The following is a 16,698-nucleotide window of genomic DNA, read 5'->3' as shown; positions in this document are numbered from 1 at the left end:
AATAACAACACAACAATTGATTTTCATTTCGTCTAAAAACATTTTTATTTTTAGTTTCATTTTTTTTTTTAAATATCGTACAATTCTAGAAAATGCTATTCCCATAGATTCGTTAAAATTAATTAAATTAGAGGTAACATTCTATTTCTTTCCGAATTCATGCGTTGAATATGTAGCTTTGTCAGAAGATGGGAGAGAGAGAGCATTATTTCTTTAGATACGGATTTGTTGAGAAATACGATTGAGTTCCTTGATATGCGTTCGATAATACCGAATGATCTTTCCAAGCTGAGAGATCAACCACTGGTATGGATGAACAGGGAATAATTTCATTGCTAAAAAACATATTCAAGTTATTAATTGGAGTCAATGCATTTTTAATAAGATTGGCTTACGATTTCGAAACCCGTCTGAAGGCTTGTGGTTGTATGCTGTTCACATGATTACTATTGTCACATAGTAAACGGGCCATACTCGCCTTTTTTAGCTCAATCAATTGACCTAACGAAAAGTAAAAATAACATAAATGATTTTGATTTTGCGAATGGATTTGAATGTATTTCTTACTTCTTGAGAAGGCCATTTCTTTGTCACCCTTTTCATAGAAATACCGATCACCAACACGTGTGCGATAGAATTGTTCCGTTAAAATGCACAAGAATGTTGGTCCAGCCAATGTACCTTCAGGTAGAAAAATAAGTAGATTTTTAAAATTTCTTATATTACTAACTATACTTTTCATATTTTTTAATTTTACCTTCAACGTGAGCTTCAAGCGAAGCACCAACCGTTAAATCAACATCTTCAAAACTGCTATAAAGTGTTTGTAAATTTTCAACGCTCTTTGCTGAGATTAAATCGAGAAAATCTTCCCATCGTTCGGCACGACGTAAGCCGCAAAATTCACGAAAATCATTATAGCTAGCCAATCCATGGTCACGATTTCGTTGAATATCGAGTGTACGCAGATCACCGCCAAATGGTCTATTTCGTCGAAAGAAAAAGTGCTTGATTTCGGGATCAAAATTGATATCTGTCAATTGCTCTGGCTGAGTGCTCAAGCCTCGAATCAAATAATCATAATTGTCTCCGGCTTCAACAACGGCGGGCCTAGAAATTATTTATAAATAGATATTTAAATCAACTTCTATATATATATACCAATTTATACATTTACCTATTAAACCAGTCACTCAAGCGCAACGATCCGGTGCTTGATCGAATCTCTGATATCAAACTGCAAACGTAATGAAATTAAATATGTAAATTTGAATTAATTTTTTTTAAAAATCGAATACATTTAACTGTGTATATTCTTACTCAAGTCTTCCTTCAATTTGTGAATGGAAATATCTGAACGCAGCCGTTGCATGTGCATTTAAAATCGATGGATCAATTGTTGGATCATAGTCATTTACATAACTTCCTGGTTCAACTTGATAGATTAGTCGATTTTTAATCATGTTTGATGTGCCCAAAAATATTGGCAACCATTCGTAATAAGTGATTTGTTGGTATTGTGCAATATTTATACGTCTGGCTTCTTGATACGTTAGCTCATCATCCCAATGTGGATTGATTTGTTGTAAAACATCGGCAATACGATTGTGTTCACGCATCAAAATAATTTGAAAAATGGCAAGGCCGGGATTTTGATTGGTTCGAACGTCTCCTGTTCGATAGCACACTTCATCTAAACTTTGTGCATCGCATGAAGCCGTTGCATTTTGAGCTTGCGGTGGCCATTCATAGCCACGTCGCTCAATCACCGACCTGATTTTTTTAAACAAAATTTTCAAAACATAATAACGAATTTTTATAGCAAATGAAATACATCAACATAAAAGATCAATTTCAAAATAAAAATTTACTGACATTCTGCCACCATGGAAAGCTCTTATGGGTCGATTTTGTTCGTCCGAATTTCCGTACACAAGTGATAAGTCCAAAAATGCTGTCGTAACAGTTAACTGTTCAGCTGGAAGTTGGGCTTGTGTGTCTAGACAGTTTTGATCCTTATCCGTTAAAGTTCTTACAAAGTTCATACACTGAACGTTGTCAAGTGAATGTGCAGGGTCGTTTTTGGGAACAATAATTGGAAAACAATGCGCTGGTGCATTTGTTGTTATGAGTAAACCATCATCGGTACAACATCTAGTTGCGTGTTTTTCTAAATTAAATGTGAAAAATGTTGATCATCAACTGTGCCATATTTACAATACAAAAGATTATTTTATGAATTCTTCAAATGTTGCTTACTTGATTGGGTTGATCCTGCCAACATGCTCATATCATGAGTTATAATTTGTCCCCATTGCATATTGGCCTATTAATCGAATGGTATATAATCTGCTCAAACTAATTATCGTGCGAATATACTTACCAATGTGAACTGTGGATCGGCAACGTCTGCTTCACCAAATGCAATAAGCGATACTAAACGTGAATTTGGTAATTCTTGTCCAGTTATCGAAATCGTTGGTGATGCATATCCGTCACCGTATCTCGGCGATAAAAGACGTGAATATCTAAATTAAAAAATTGCAACATTACTTTTATGCATATTTTCAAATAGTAATCAATACGCGTTACCTTGTATTGGCGGCCCCCCATATTGGATTCTCCAAATTGTTACAAGTTCCATCGAGCGTGCGATATGGTGATCGTACACAACGCTGTGGTGGTATGGCACATCGAATTTCGTTTGATAACTGCTTCGCATACGTTGGTGCGGTTATCAAATTGCTGAAAATTTACATCGATACTTAAATTATTATTCAATAGCGAAACATGAAATTTAATATATTTTTCAAACTTATTTATTGAAAGACTAAATAGTTCCTTGTCTACACCGAATAAATTTTGCTGTTGTTGATCAAAAGTAAAAATCAACACCGAAACATAGATACAAATCGATTGGAATTTTTTATTTATATTATTAAATTCGCACGTATTCATTAGTAGTCGCGCCGGTTCGTGTGGAAGCGAAAAGAGAGTGTAAATTCAGTACAACAACGCTTTTTTTAAAGTAAAAACCGATTTTCTGTCATTAAAATAATATCGATTTTAGCGAACATAAGTAAAGTATTTTCGAAGCATTTTGTATGAGGTATGTTCGAAAATCACTCTACCTTGAAAGCCGCATTTATCAGGTCTATGAAATATAGTCGGCGCTAATTCATCTATAGCGAATCTTGTTAGACAGTCATTACAACTAAAACGATGTACATGCATCAAGTTTTTCAGTAAAATGCTCTCTTTACAGATTGTTAGCTATTTTAGTTCTGTCTTTTGTATTTTATAATTATTTGCTCTTTCACACCTTGGATGATTCAATTAAAAGATAAATGATGTGATATTATGTGATCGGGTTTTTTTAATTCACAACGAGAAAAATAAATAACATTGATATTTTTACCTGAAAATCGATCTGGTGCCGGTGTCGATGTAGCTTTGAGCATATGAGCCCAAAAATGTTGGTTTCTTTGGATAGTATGATTGGTATTGCGTTTGCCCTGGTGCATGATGTTGGATAATTTTAAATGATGTCGGCCCTATTTGAACGGCAACAACCACATTCAATATTATTACGAATGGAATGAGCCAGACATGCATCTGAAAGTTTATAAATTAAATTGATATGTGAGTGATATACAAGTAAAGCGGAAATAAACAATATTCATATTTTATTGAGTGCATTCATAGATTCTCGCACAATTTATAATAAAAAAATTCTTCGCACTTCCCATCTTCAATGTATACCACGTCGTTCATGTTTTTAAATGAATTTTGACGATTTTAATCGAAAAATTTAAATATTTGTTATAATTAAGATTTGAATTATGAAATACATCACGATTTGTTGTAAACAAACAAATGACGGTTCAATTGTTGTTTTGCTCATTCAATTAATTACATTGTCTGGAGCTTCAAAAATCGTAATAAGATTTTTTTCTTTATAAGATTACTGGCTTATAATGGAATTTGGCCAATTCTTGCAAGAAAAAAATGACAGCAATAACAGTAATATAATACTAAGCTAACTGTGAAATATGAAGATATTCCATTGGAAGCGTAAAATTAATGTAAGCAACATTTTTCTCATTTGATCTCATTTCCCGGATGAAAACCAATTATGAAATCGAAATTTAAGTACTAATGTATTGCTATGAAATGTGTTTTCTTGATTTCAACAGCTCTTGATTCGGAACCATCAAAGTGAATTCAATAATACCAAGAAATAGGTTTTCTCATTCTCTTTATGCGAAGAGAATTTGCACAATGCATCAAATTTTTTACATCCATTTTTTTAACCAATAATGATTAAACATCAAACAAATAATTCACACTACACAATGTGTAGTACACATACATGCATGCGTGCGATCTTTGTAATATTTCGCCGAACTACATTATGTAAGATTAAAAATAATCCCCTAATCCTGCGAAAATCTCAATAGAGGAATATTATTAGCAGCTGGTGGAGGAAATAAAAGCCATTTCTACCCATCAATCAAATTTGAAATAATAAATCAACGTAAAGATAAATTTTGAAATGGCAGCATCAAACAGCAATATTTATTACCATATCGGACAATTTCAGCAACGAATAATTGTTTTTCTTACACTCGGCTAATTAATCAATTGTTGCAGTTATTTCATGCTTGAGATAGTTGAACATATCTTATGCGTAACCAAAATGCAGCATGTGCATGCATTGTAATACAATTAATACAATTCAATAGTAATAACAAAATAGAAGAAAAAAATACGGCTGCAAAAAAAACTGTGTCATTGCGCGCAGAGAATATTATAATGTAATTTGTGCCAACATTTAGTGCTTTAATGAAAGAACTCTCAACATGTTGATCAAACCACATTGTATACGCATAAATGCTTGCACATTTGGTTCAAAATGTGTGTACGATTTATTTTGTGATTGCGGATTACATACATGTGCATTTGATGCAATCGCATTTAAAAAAAATTATTTCAATTGTGTGTTTTCAAATGATTCATTCTTATTTTAAAAATGAGCACGAAGATTTCTCTTATTATTTTTTTATTGATTGAGACTTAATTTTATTGCAAAATCAATGCGTTCAAATTTGGAAATTTTTTTCATTCAGATTTATTATTGTAATTGTACCAAACAAACACCATTTCTATTGGTATTGATATCGTAAAAAATGTACAATAAAATTCATTGAATTGTGTTGAATTGTCAGTTCAGAAATTGAACAGGCTTTGAGGTTTGCATAGATTTCAGCTTAAAAGTTACGCACCGCACATAATTAAATAGACGAAATGAAGCGTCAAAAAATGACCAAACTGAGGGAGTACACTGCAATTACTGAACAGTGGCCAATGATATAGTATTTCTGCTATCAAACGAATAAGTGCCAAAAGCGAAGTCAATGTGCAACTGTATAATGATCATAATAAATGCCATTATATGTATATTAGGGTGTTTTTCATACCTGTAAATAAAAAAATGGTATGTTTCAATAAACCAAATGTAATGCATTTTCAGCCAAAAATGTGTGTATGCATATTCTGTGCACAAATCCTGCACACATCTTGCAAACACACATTTCTGCGAGTTTGTGTTTATAAAAAGCATAAAATTCTGTTTCAAATCGTAGCATTAATGTAAAGCATCGATTGATATTGACACTTCCCGAGGCAAAAACTTCTTTAAAGCAAAAATTGTCTTTTATCCAAATGTTGAATTAGTATTATTGATGTGAACTGAGCCTTATGACATTTGAAGTTCATTTCATTGGTTTTCGAAATCTCATGAACGCCGCTTCATCCATACCGATGAAAATAACGTTCATCCATAACGTTTGGCGTTGTAAATACCAAGTCAACGAATCAATCTTACATTTTTTACGATATAAACTACAGCAGTGTAAATTCCAATTCAACGTTTCAATTATTCTACGATTTTGCTGATAATTCATATTATTTTCGATAAACGTGCGTTTTGTATCGATTTGATCCGAATTTTTCAACACTTGATCAATCGATTGATCCGGAGTTCAGACAGATTGTTGAATTCAAGTCATCAGTGTGAGTAAACTTAATCATTTTACTACCGTGAAAAATATTGATTGATTCATCAATAAAAACTAGTATTTTTTTGAATTACGTGCTTATTCCAAGCAGTTATTCTTCTTGTTCTTATTGTGAAGTTCATTTTTATTTCATAGCACGTAATATAAGCCATTCATAACGTGAAATATATTTAAGTAGTCTAATAAATATATTTAACGTTGAACATATCTATTGGTGAGATCTAAAAGAACGCAAGTGTGTTCGACTTTGTTGCAATAAAGAAATGTATGTTTTGCGCCAAGTAAATTTTTGAAAAAAGAGAGTATGTATTACGGCTGAATCAGTTATTGGAAAAGGAATGCATGTTTCGCACCAGATAAATTTTAAAAAAAGAGAGTATGTATTTCGGCTGAATCAGTTGTTGGAAAAGAGATGCATGTTTCAGTTTTGTTGGTTTGGATAAAAGAACGTAAGTGTCTTTGTTCTGGAAGTGGGCTTTGGTGGATCCTCAGGATCATCAGAACCGCTCTCAGTTCTGGAAGTGGATCCTCAGGATGGGCCAGGGCATTGTCAAACCATAGTCTGTGGTGATACCTATCAAGTGGTGATACCTATTTTGAGTTAAATCTCAATACTCAATAGTATCCGTTACGTTGTTTTCTTCTCTAAATCACTGCCATTGTTATCAATCCGAAGATTTTTGTCATTTTTGTGTGTTGTATCATTTTGTGTATGTACCAAAAATGGAGATAGATTCTTGTTCTGTTGTCGCTCGGACAAATTGAATTTAAAACATGTGTGTGCGTGTGTGCATATTTGTGCAGGAGATTTATTCATTCGTAAATTTCTATCAAAAAATCTCGATATTTTTGTGTCTCAGCCAGGTATCATTAATATGAAAAATCATTTAGAAAAAATATCGATATGGATCAATGAAAATGTCTAAATATCGCCAATATAATAGTATTCCTTTTTGAACTAAATCGAATGTGTGTTTTTTTCCCAATAGGTAAATGGCGAATCGTTTCAAGCCATCCATACCAGCGAAGGGAGAAACGAAGGATGAGATTACGACGATCAAATGTGCGCTGAAGGTAATCATTCGTCCACAATTCTAGCAAGCATTGATGAGCAAAATAACGGACCTGAGCTTGCAAGCCACATCAATTTGCGTTTTGGGCTCATTACTGTTCTTGTTTGAGGTGCAAAAGGCGTACGAACATAGGCATTGAGAATAATGATTTCGCATTCTTTGGTGGAAGTGGAGATAAAAATATCAAACTCTGCTTTAACCAAGTGCTATGGCTTAACAATCAGCCATCGAAACCGAAGTCGAGTTACAAACCACAAGGAACAAAGCCACGAGGACCACGAGCAGAGCTGCCACGTATCGATTCTGAATTCAAAGCAATTGTCGAAGGTCTTGACGACTACCATCGCATCGATTGGCCCAATAACAAAGATTTCAGCAATGGCCTCAAGCATTTGACCAATCAATACACAGACAACGTCGTCACCAATTCAACAACGCATCCTAACAAACACATCACCCAGTACTTGAAACTGAAAGTGTTCGAATTGAGCACAGACGGAGAAGAGGACGCAGAGAAATTTTTGCCAAGTGACATCGAAAGTGTTGTAAAACTTATCATCAAAAAAAAACAAACATCAAAGTGCCAATTCACGATCCAAACAAACTCGAACGGTGTGGCATGTTGTATGACATGGTGAACGACCTGAATGTGTTTCCAGAAATCGATCTGCATGACCTTCGGACTGACGAAAAACATTGGTTTAAGGCCATGCCAATGTTCCTATCTATGCAAAGAGAGATAGAAGAGTACAACTTGGTGTGGCCACATCAGCACCGATCCAAACGAAAGAAAAGAAAGCGCAAAAAGTCAAAGCGTCGCCCCAAGCGCAAACAAATGCTCGACGATCCAAACTTTCGGCCATTCATCCGGAATTTAGTAGTGGTGCCGATGTGTGATTTTCGCCGAAAGCACTTCAAAATTGACTGTTCGAGTATGCACCAGGTGTTGTCTTCGCAAAAACTGCCACCGAAAGTGGAAGTTGAGAATAAAAACGGTAAAACCAGCATAATTAATATTCCACGAAAGGATTTCAACGATGCGAGTGATCATTGGTGGAATCAGTATTTCTACATGCGGAAAATTCGGTGATTCGTGCGCGGAAAAAAGAAGTTTGACTTTTCCATAAACACCGATGGAATCGCGATGTCTCTGCAGTACTCGGCCAAGAAGAAGACAAATAACAAAGAAATCGACCGTTCTTGTCGCATCGTTCAAATAATTATGGATGGCAAATTCAAAAAATTTGTAAATTTGGGCATTGATACAGGTGTGCGGAGTTGGAATACCACAGTAACACACATCATTAAAAGTGGCAAAGAAGTAAGTTTTGTATGCATTTATTTTGTATGTGTTTCAATAGAAAATATAGTGCGTAAGTGCTAAAATTCAAAAACTATTCATTTTTTTTATTTTTTTTTTCAGATCAACTTTGTAATGTCGAGCAAGCAGTTTCATTGGCAGACTTGTCAGAATGTGCGAAATGCCAAAGCAAAGCGTTGGACCAAAGATTTCGTTCAAGAGAAGCGTCGAGACAGAGAAAACCGTAAAATTTACCCAGTAATGCCATCGCCAAAAGGGTCACAGTGGCTGAACTATGTGAAGCACCGAATCAAGATGATGAAGCATGGAATCTGCGCTTACTCGACTGCCAAGTACACTCGACTCGCCTTGGACAAACACATCAAAACCAGTAGTGTTGTCGACAATTGGGTGGATAAGGTTACCGATAAGCCACCGACTTTGTTTTTTTTTGGTGTTGATGGCGAAATACCACCTGACAGCCCAATAAGTATCAAAAAGCACGTGCGCTGTCCAGGGGTTCTTAAGACTTTGAGGTCAAAAAAGCGCCGAAATTGTGTCATAGATCTGGTGGACGAATGGGGAACATCTCAAACAGACGCAAGATGTATGAAGCGATTCCAAAACCAGAACAAAGCCGCCAGATTCAAGAGATGCCGGTGCATACCCGACGCCAGAACCTTGCTACCAAAAAAAATTGTGTCAAAGTTGAGCAAGACGGATCTATCGGTTTCGACAGTTGCAACGAGCCTTTATTGTCAAAAGTAAAAAGTTACTATAAAAACTGGCAATTAAACCTCGAATGCTCTGTGACTTGGCATTGTGACGTCGTGGCTGCTAAGAACATTCTGCTGAAAGGTAAGGCTAATTGACGCACAATTGCGATTTAATTATTGTTTAAGAAGATTCATTTGTTTGATTGTTCAGTACTATGGACATTGCTGGGATTTCCGATACCGGAGGCGATCAATAGATATTTGTACAAAGCCCGCGAAGCTGTCGCTGAGGCCACAGAAGTAGCCGCTGCTACTGCCGCCAACGTGGATAATGATGTAGAAATGTTCGAATACGACCAGCAGCCAGCTGATCATGCTGTATAATCAGTACAACGCAAACAAAAAAAAAACAAATGTAACATTAGTTATAAAGGCTATCCCGACCATGTGGGCATAGTAGCGTAGCAAAAGGTTGACTCCCCATTTGGTTGATGTTGACTGCGTAGGAGTACATTAGTGGGTGTTTTAATGTAAGTATTATTTGATTTTGAAAAGGGTTTTTTTGCTTCGGGAAGTTTCAATATCAATCGATGCTTAACATTAATGCTACGATTTGAAACAGAATTTTATGCTCTTTGAATTGAAACATACCATTTTTTTTATTTACAGATAGAAGAAACACCCTAATGTATATTGTTACATGTGAATGTTGATAAACTTGACTAAAACCACTAAAAAAAGCTAGACCTTTTCTTTGCTGAGATCTTTGTTGAATTTCATACAAAGCACGTGATTGTACCGTAATGATGGCAAATATGTGTGTTCTATCTAGTTCATTGATTTTAACATGCATTGATTTGAACTGATGTAAACCTACATTTGAATACTTGCCAACACCAAACATAATTGAATCATTGAAAATTATCTCGTGCGCACATTTTGGCTTTTTTTCTTTGCGTAAAACTACATTCGCACCTCGAATGAAAACAAACGTTCCATTTTTATCGGCACTGTTTCCATAATTTGGATATATTTTTAAACTACATTAAAACGTAATTCATGTTCAAAATCAAAAACAATTTGGGGGAAAATACTTTTCAAACTTTTTTTTTTTTTTCATTTCCTCTTGCACTGAACCACCAATGAGAGAAAAAAAGTCTCAAAATATTAATAATATCCGACAATCATTTGACGTGCGCGCGCGCACTCACTTCTTTGATCATAGAGCACACAAGCGCAATCCACAAGTGTAATTCTAAGCTGTAACTCAATGTATGCAATTATATTTTACATGTCATAATCATCTGTAATGTAGTAGTTTTTTCTTTTGTTTCTATATTTTTTTAGATTCATGAGAAAATTCAGTGTATGAGATGAATGCACATTGCACTATATAAAATTTGCTGAGAATGCTGGATCACTCAGAAAAAAAGAGTTGATGTAGCGCTGTTCGTTTTTTAAAAAGCAATTGCCTACCACACATGCATACCTGACAACCGATTTAATAATAACGTGCAATGAAAATGATTAACAACAAAACTGTTTCAAATAACATGGGCAATCACAAACATATTCATACCAACAAAAATGAATTCATTAAATATGCATGGGTGCCTTTTTTGTGCTTTGTGTTAATTTTAAGACTCATAGAGTTCATTTTATTTGTACAGTGGGGTAAACATTCACACGTTCTTTTGACATCTATATCATTACAATCTGTATCTAATTGATTGGTATGTTTAGTGTATTTCAACCAAATTTAGGGGAAGTTTCATTGGTACTTTTTCCATCACATAATCAAAAAATCTGATCGAAAAAAGATTTAGTATACTAATTACTCCATTGAATCAGATTTATCCATTTATCAGTATGTTCTAAATAAGTAGTTTTAACTGTTATATTTTAAGATTCACAATTCAAACATGCTGCGACTGTCTTCAATTGTTTTTAACATAAGTTTAAGCGCAACAAAATGAAGTCAACGCGCACGATACTTGTAACGAAAAAAAAAACATTTTCAGTTGATTATGTTCATTTGGTTTTTATTGGCGTAGTCACGAGTATTTTCTGTAAGATAAAAAAAATTATATTTCGAATAGGAACCACCGCGTTGCAAATTTATGCAATCGCTCCATAGACAAATGCCACCAAACAATATAAAAAATGATATATACGAGCGGGTTTTTTGTTGATAAAGTATGTATTTGCATTCAAACATACTTTTTTACAGAAGACATGTTGCAACGATTAATTATGTACTAGCATTTTTTTCTCTTTATTTCACATTTTATTCAACTCTTTTTAATTGCAAATCTCTCACTTATTGTTCACCGTTAACTGTAATAATTTTGGTGAATGCTTGCATGTATAATATCTGCCATTATTTCCGACTTAAATACTATGTTTCTCAATTTAACCGGTCCCATCAATGTTTAGTTTTTCTTCTTCTTAAATTAAATTGACACATTGTCATAATAAACATAAGTTGACTGTCTTTGAACTCATTTATGGACATTTCGATTGCAATGCAAATTTATTCTAAAACTACGATCAATTAAGTAGATTAGTTTATTAGTTTTGCATAAAATTGATTCGAGTCATCGTCATCATCATCATTATCTGATTCATGGTCTTGGACAAAATTGGCAATACTAAGGTTTACTATTGCGTGCTTCAATGAATTTAATCAAAATCAAAATTCAATCTTAAGATAAAAAAAAAAACAATTTGCAAATGATCCTCGATCAAATAACACACATAATTTACTGAATGACTTCACACAAAATATAGTATTCAATTACTTCGTTCCAAATTTAGTTAACTTTTTATTTGCATTTTGACAAGTTGGAATAGTAGCTCCAATTTTTTTCTTTCGTATAAAAAAATCGGAATTCATAGTTTAATGAGGGGTCTGCTCGAAGAAAAAAAATTGAAGCAAATTGCATGTCGTTGAAAAACCGGTCGTACAGTTTCAATTATCGATTTTTTAAGTGCTCGATATTTGGCACGCTTTAATTAGCATTCTTTCAACTTATTGAAATATGGACATTTCAAGAACACACTGTTTACTTACCAAAACCATCGCTTGTCTTTACTTTCTTTAGTCAGACACAGCATAAGACTTATACAGAGAACTACACATCGACAGCTCTGCATAAACATTTCAAAGGTATTTCATTTATTTTTAAATAAAAGTGTTTTTCAATTTTCGATATAAAAATTATGGCCATTCTATAGTTATAATGTTAAAAAAGTAGTCTTCTAATCGATTCATAAACTTGGAAATGTACACGCCAATCATTTTTTACCATTTTTTTCGCGTTCTATGCAACTGCTTGACACAATTAACAGTAAAAAGACAAGAACCCAATTTAGTTCAATAGTTATAACAATGGCGTGCAGACACATCGAACATTTAAATGCGTATTGTGTTTTTTTCGTTCCGCGATGAGTCCGGGCGGTAATTGAAAATGGGTCAAGATTCAGAAAAAAATCTAATTGCTATCGATTTTTTATTCTTCTTAATTCGTCACTGTTTATAGCATTTCTGTTATGGTCGATGAACAAAGCCGATAATTTCAAGATGGTCAATGACACCGTTAAAAGGCAGAAAATCGAAAGCTACATATCGTTTACGTAGTTTGTGTGCATCATTATAGACTTTACAATGGCTAAGAGAGCAGAAAAAGGCACCCGTGACTGTGTCTGAGCTTTGCATAATGGGCAATTCGTTGAACGAGGTTTTCAGCGCGTAAATGCACATTTTTCACAACATAAGAAACCAGATTCTGACTATAAGAATCTTTTTTTTTTAAGACACAATTGTGTTTAAACTTTCAATTGCAACTTTCCCCTTTACAACGTGCCGAAATGAAACATAAAGATAAATAACTATTACGAAAAAAATAACTCCATTTTTAGAAAAGAAAAAAAAAAAAGGAATACTTTAATACGGGAATGGATTTTGAAATGTCAAGCGGAAAAAATGAGAGAATAAAAAATAAATAAAAAATTGATTACAAATTGAAAATCGTGTCGACTCATCATTATGATTTGTTTTTTTTTTCTTCTCACAACATAATTGATACCAACTCAATGGACGAGGATTATGCAAATCACAATGGCACAGTTAAACGGACACTTGAGCTCCAGAAATCGATTGCTTTTTGGGACTAATTGTTTATTATTTTGTTTTTAATTGTGATATTCTTTCTTTTTATTCGCTTCTTCGGACAATGTTTACTTTTTTTCTTTGATTTGTATTCAATATTAGATATGAGTGATAGCCTTATTCAGTTTGCATTTAAGAATCAGCGATTGATTTGATTTTCAACAGTCGACCGAGCATTGGATAAGTTATATAGTCATGTGATTATCTATATTCGTTGTAAATTAATAGCATGCAAAAAAAAATGTACAGGTACACTTCTGCTCGGTCAATGCCTACGGCCAACGCATACATTACGACGTACGAATGATACCTGTTTTATAATATTTACAGTTATTTCATGCACACGAACAACCAGCACATTTAACACACACGTTTTAAACGCTTTGTTAATTTCTTTATCGTTAATATGAAGACAATGCTAGAGGTCATTTATTCCTATGTGTTTTATACTTTTGGTTTTTCATCTTATTAATTGTTAAAACCAATAAAAAGGGCGTTAATTTTTCTGTGAATTGCAATCGAAAAAGAATCGATTGAATGCAACCAAATCTAAAATTGAATTGAAACCAATTTGATTCACATTTGCTACTAGAATATTAACCATTCGCATGCATGTTTATTAATTTTTACGTCATTTAGTTTGAGACGTAATTATCTACTGAGGTCCCCATGAAAAATTCAAACTTTTCTCACGTTTCTCAAGTTATGAACACAAAATTGCAGCATGTTAAAAAATGGTTAAAACATTCTGATCTTGTTCATGACGTCACCACTTTTTTTTTAAGTAAATGAACGGTTTAATATCGAATTTAAAAGTAATTAAGTGTCGATGCCAACAATAGAAAGTTTACTTAATTTATAAGGTGAAAAATAACAAAAAGTTAATAAAAATTCCGAAGAACGAATGCAATAAAATAAATGGATTTATATTAAATCTAGTTGTGAAGGTTATTGTTGAGAATTAAAACGGGTTTTACTTTGATTGGTACTTAGTTTATTATAAATTGAGGCATACAAATGACACGCTTTCAATGTGAATGATTTTGGAACTTTTTTTAGACTTTATCTTTTGTGATATTTTGAATATGAATAAAGATGCGAAAATAGCATTTGGTAAACTGATTCAATGAAACATGCTTCAATCAAAATGTCAATTGCAAATGGGGAAAACGAAAATGACAATTATTAAATTTTCGGAAAATCCTATCTATAATACAAAAGGTCAATCTACTGTCATCGATTTTAATGACGACATTTTCTACATTAGTTTGTTGATGTGAATGTCATTTTTTTTTCTTCAAAAAATAAAATAAAAAGTCATACACACATACTATTGGTTTTAGTTTTAATCATTAGATTAATTGTCGTGAGAAAATTTGGTAGTAGCACACTGTAAAAGTTACGCCTGTTCATAACATGTACTAGTATTTATAGTAGCAAAAAAGAACATTGGCTGATTTAAGATCTTTAAAATTTACTTTGATTGAGAAAAAAAATTCGGGGCTTTGGCATTGGATTATGTTTACAATAAACAGTTATCGATCGAATAATGTTTCATGACATTTAATTTTGTACTTAAAAGATCTTTAGAAGACAAGATATTTTAAGGAGAATTGATATAATTTATCTAAAGGTGGGTATAGCATGCAAAAAATAGAGAGAAATGTAGGTGAATCTTCATAGTTTTAAGGCGAAACTACAACACAAAACAAAAAATTAAATATCAGTTTTAATGAAAATGAGATAATCTGTTACTCTCTTCATCTTTCTTCCGTTGTTGCTTTTTTATTATTTTCTAATCAAACGTATATAATAGAATGAATGTGTCTTCAAATATGAATAATATTCACACGTTATCGCATGAGGAAATTCAATGTTTTTTATTTTTTTCTATCTGAGTAGCTCCTCAATTCTCTTAATTTGCGCGCAAGCATGCTTATTTTCATTGCTCACCACATGATCGAAATGAAATGAGTTAGAGAGCGAGAGTGAAAAAAATATGAATAGAAAAACGAAACATGAAAACGAAGGAAATAGGTAATCGCTTACATCGTTTCTGTTAGTTAGCTCGATTTTGAAATAAACCGCACATCATATGCTTGTGGTTTTTTGTTGTTTTTGTTGTTGTCTTTTTGCATGGAATAAATTTCTTGATAAGACTACAATGTGCGTCTATAATTCAATCAATGTTTTGGCACTTGTATCCGTCATGAACCATTTTGGACGAATCGAAATGAGATTTCAATACAATCAAATTAGAGAGAAAGAGGAGGTAGGAGAATCTATTAATTTTTCCAAAATTGTACACCAATTTTTCGTTGCTTTTTTCACACGTCGATGTCAATGCAGTGTTTTGATGAACGATGCTCTTTTCGTCATCAAACATTCTCTTTTTATAAAACACTGTTTCAAATCAAATTAATTTGAAATATTCCGTTAAAGTACACATAAAACTAACGGTCAAAAACCAAATACAGATAATTTAAAACTTACTTTTTCTGATTTTTGAAAAATAAAATTCAGATTTCAATTTTAGAAATATTTTGATGATATTTGATCCACTTTGGTTTATTTAGTTATTCACACCAATTCACAATTTTAAACTTCTACTTAGAATTATTTCCAAGAATTTCTGGTTAATTTGTCAGATTGTATTTACTTAAAACAAGAATTCCTTCTCGTTACAGTTATTTTTTCAATTAAACACTTTTAAACCGACACAATGCACCATAGATACTAACACAATCACAAATATATTTGCGAAAAAATTATCCACAACCGTAATAAAATAAATATATATTTATTTTATCATATGATTGACTGGTAATTCGCTATTTAATTTCACGAGAATTGAATTATCCGTGGATAATGAACCTGTGAATCGCGCGCCTCATCGATCATCAGTCAATGCAAAATGAAATGAAAATGGTCCGGTTTACCGTTAGCTCGATGGTTTTTATAGCCTTTCAAATATTCTTGAAAAAAAAAAACACATACACACAATTTATTCGTACGTTTTGGCGTAACGCAATCGAATCGGGACTAGTTTCGTGCTTTGCTTTGAACAAAGTTGCATACAAAATATGATTTTATCAGGTATACAAACGAAAGAAAATAATAATAAAATTGCATAAGTGTTTGTTTGAATTCGGTACTATTTGTACTTTTCCTTTATTCTGTACGTGCAGACAGACATACACTTATACACCATTTGTCCATAGTTGGTGGGATTCTTTCTGTGCCCCTCTACAAATAAAGCGGTAAAAGCGACTGCGACGCGCCACGCCACGCCGCGCCGTTGATCTCTCACAACACTCGAACATTTTCAAGTATAACAAGTGGTTACAGCTAACTATTC

General features: G+C 33.2%; 1 protein-coding gene across 1 annotated transcript; it reads right to left on the bottom strand.

The window, feature by feature from the left end:
• Positions 1-16: 16 nt before the first annotated feature.
• LOC116339078 (peroxidase) lies at positions 17-16,262 on the bottom strand. Its single transcript, XM_031764726.1, has 12 exons — positions 15,834-16,262; positions 3,419-3,615; positions 2,593-2,745; positions 2,384-2,528; positions 2,260-2,326; positions 1,876-2,170; positions 1,321-1,773; positions 1,178-1,237; positions 758-1,110; positions 568-681; positions 396-501; positions 17-335 (listed from the first exon to the last, which is right to left on the bottom strand). The coding sequence occupies exons 2-12, from the start codon at positions 3,613-3,615 to the stop codon at positions 206-208; spliced, it is 2,073 nt and encodes a 690-aa protein (XP_031620586.1). The 5' UTR covers positions 15,834-16,262; the 3' UTR covers positions 17-205.
• Positions 16,263-16,698: the final 436 nt, after the last annotated feature.

The sequence above is a fragment of the Contarinia nasturtii genome, unplaced genomic scaffold, assembly GCF_009176525.2.
Source record: "Contarinia nasturtii isolate CC-2019 unplaced genomic scaffold, AAFC_CNas_1.1 Cnas_scaffold_493, whole genome shotgun sequence".
Taxonomy (NCBI): domain Eukaryota; kingdom Metazoa; phylum Arthropoda; class Insecta; order Diptera; family Cecidomyiidae; genus Contarinia; species Contarinia nasturtii.
This window is presented reverse-complemented; position numbering and strand designations above follow the sequence as displayed.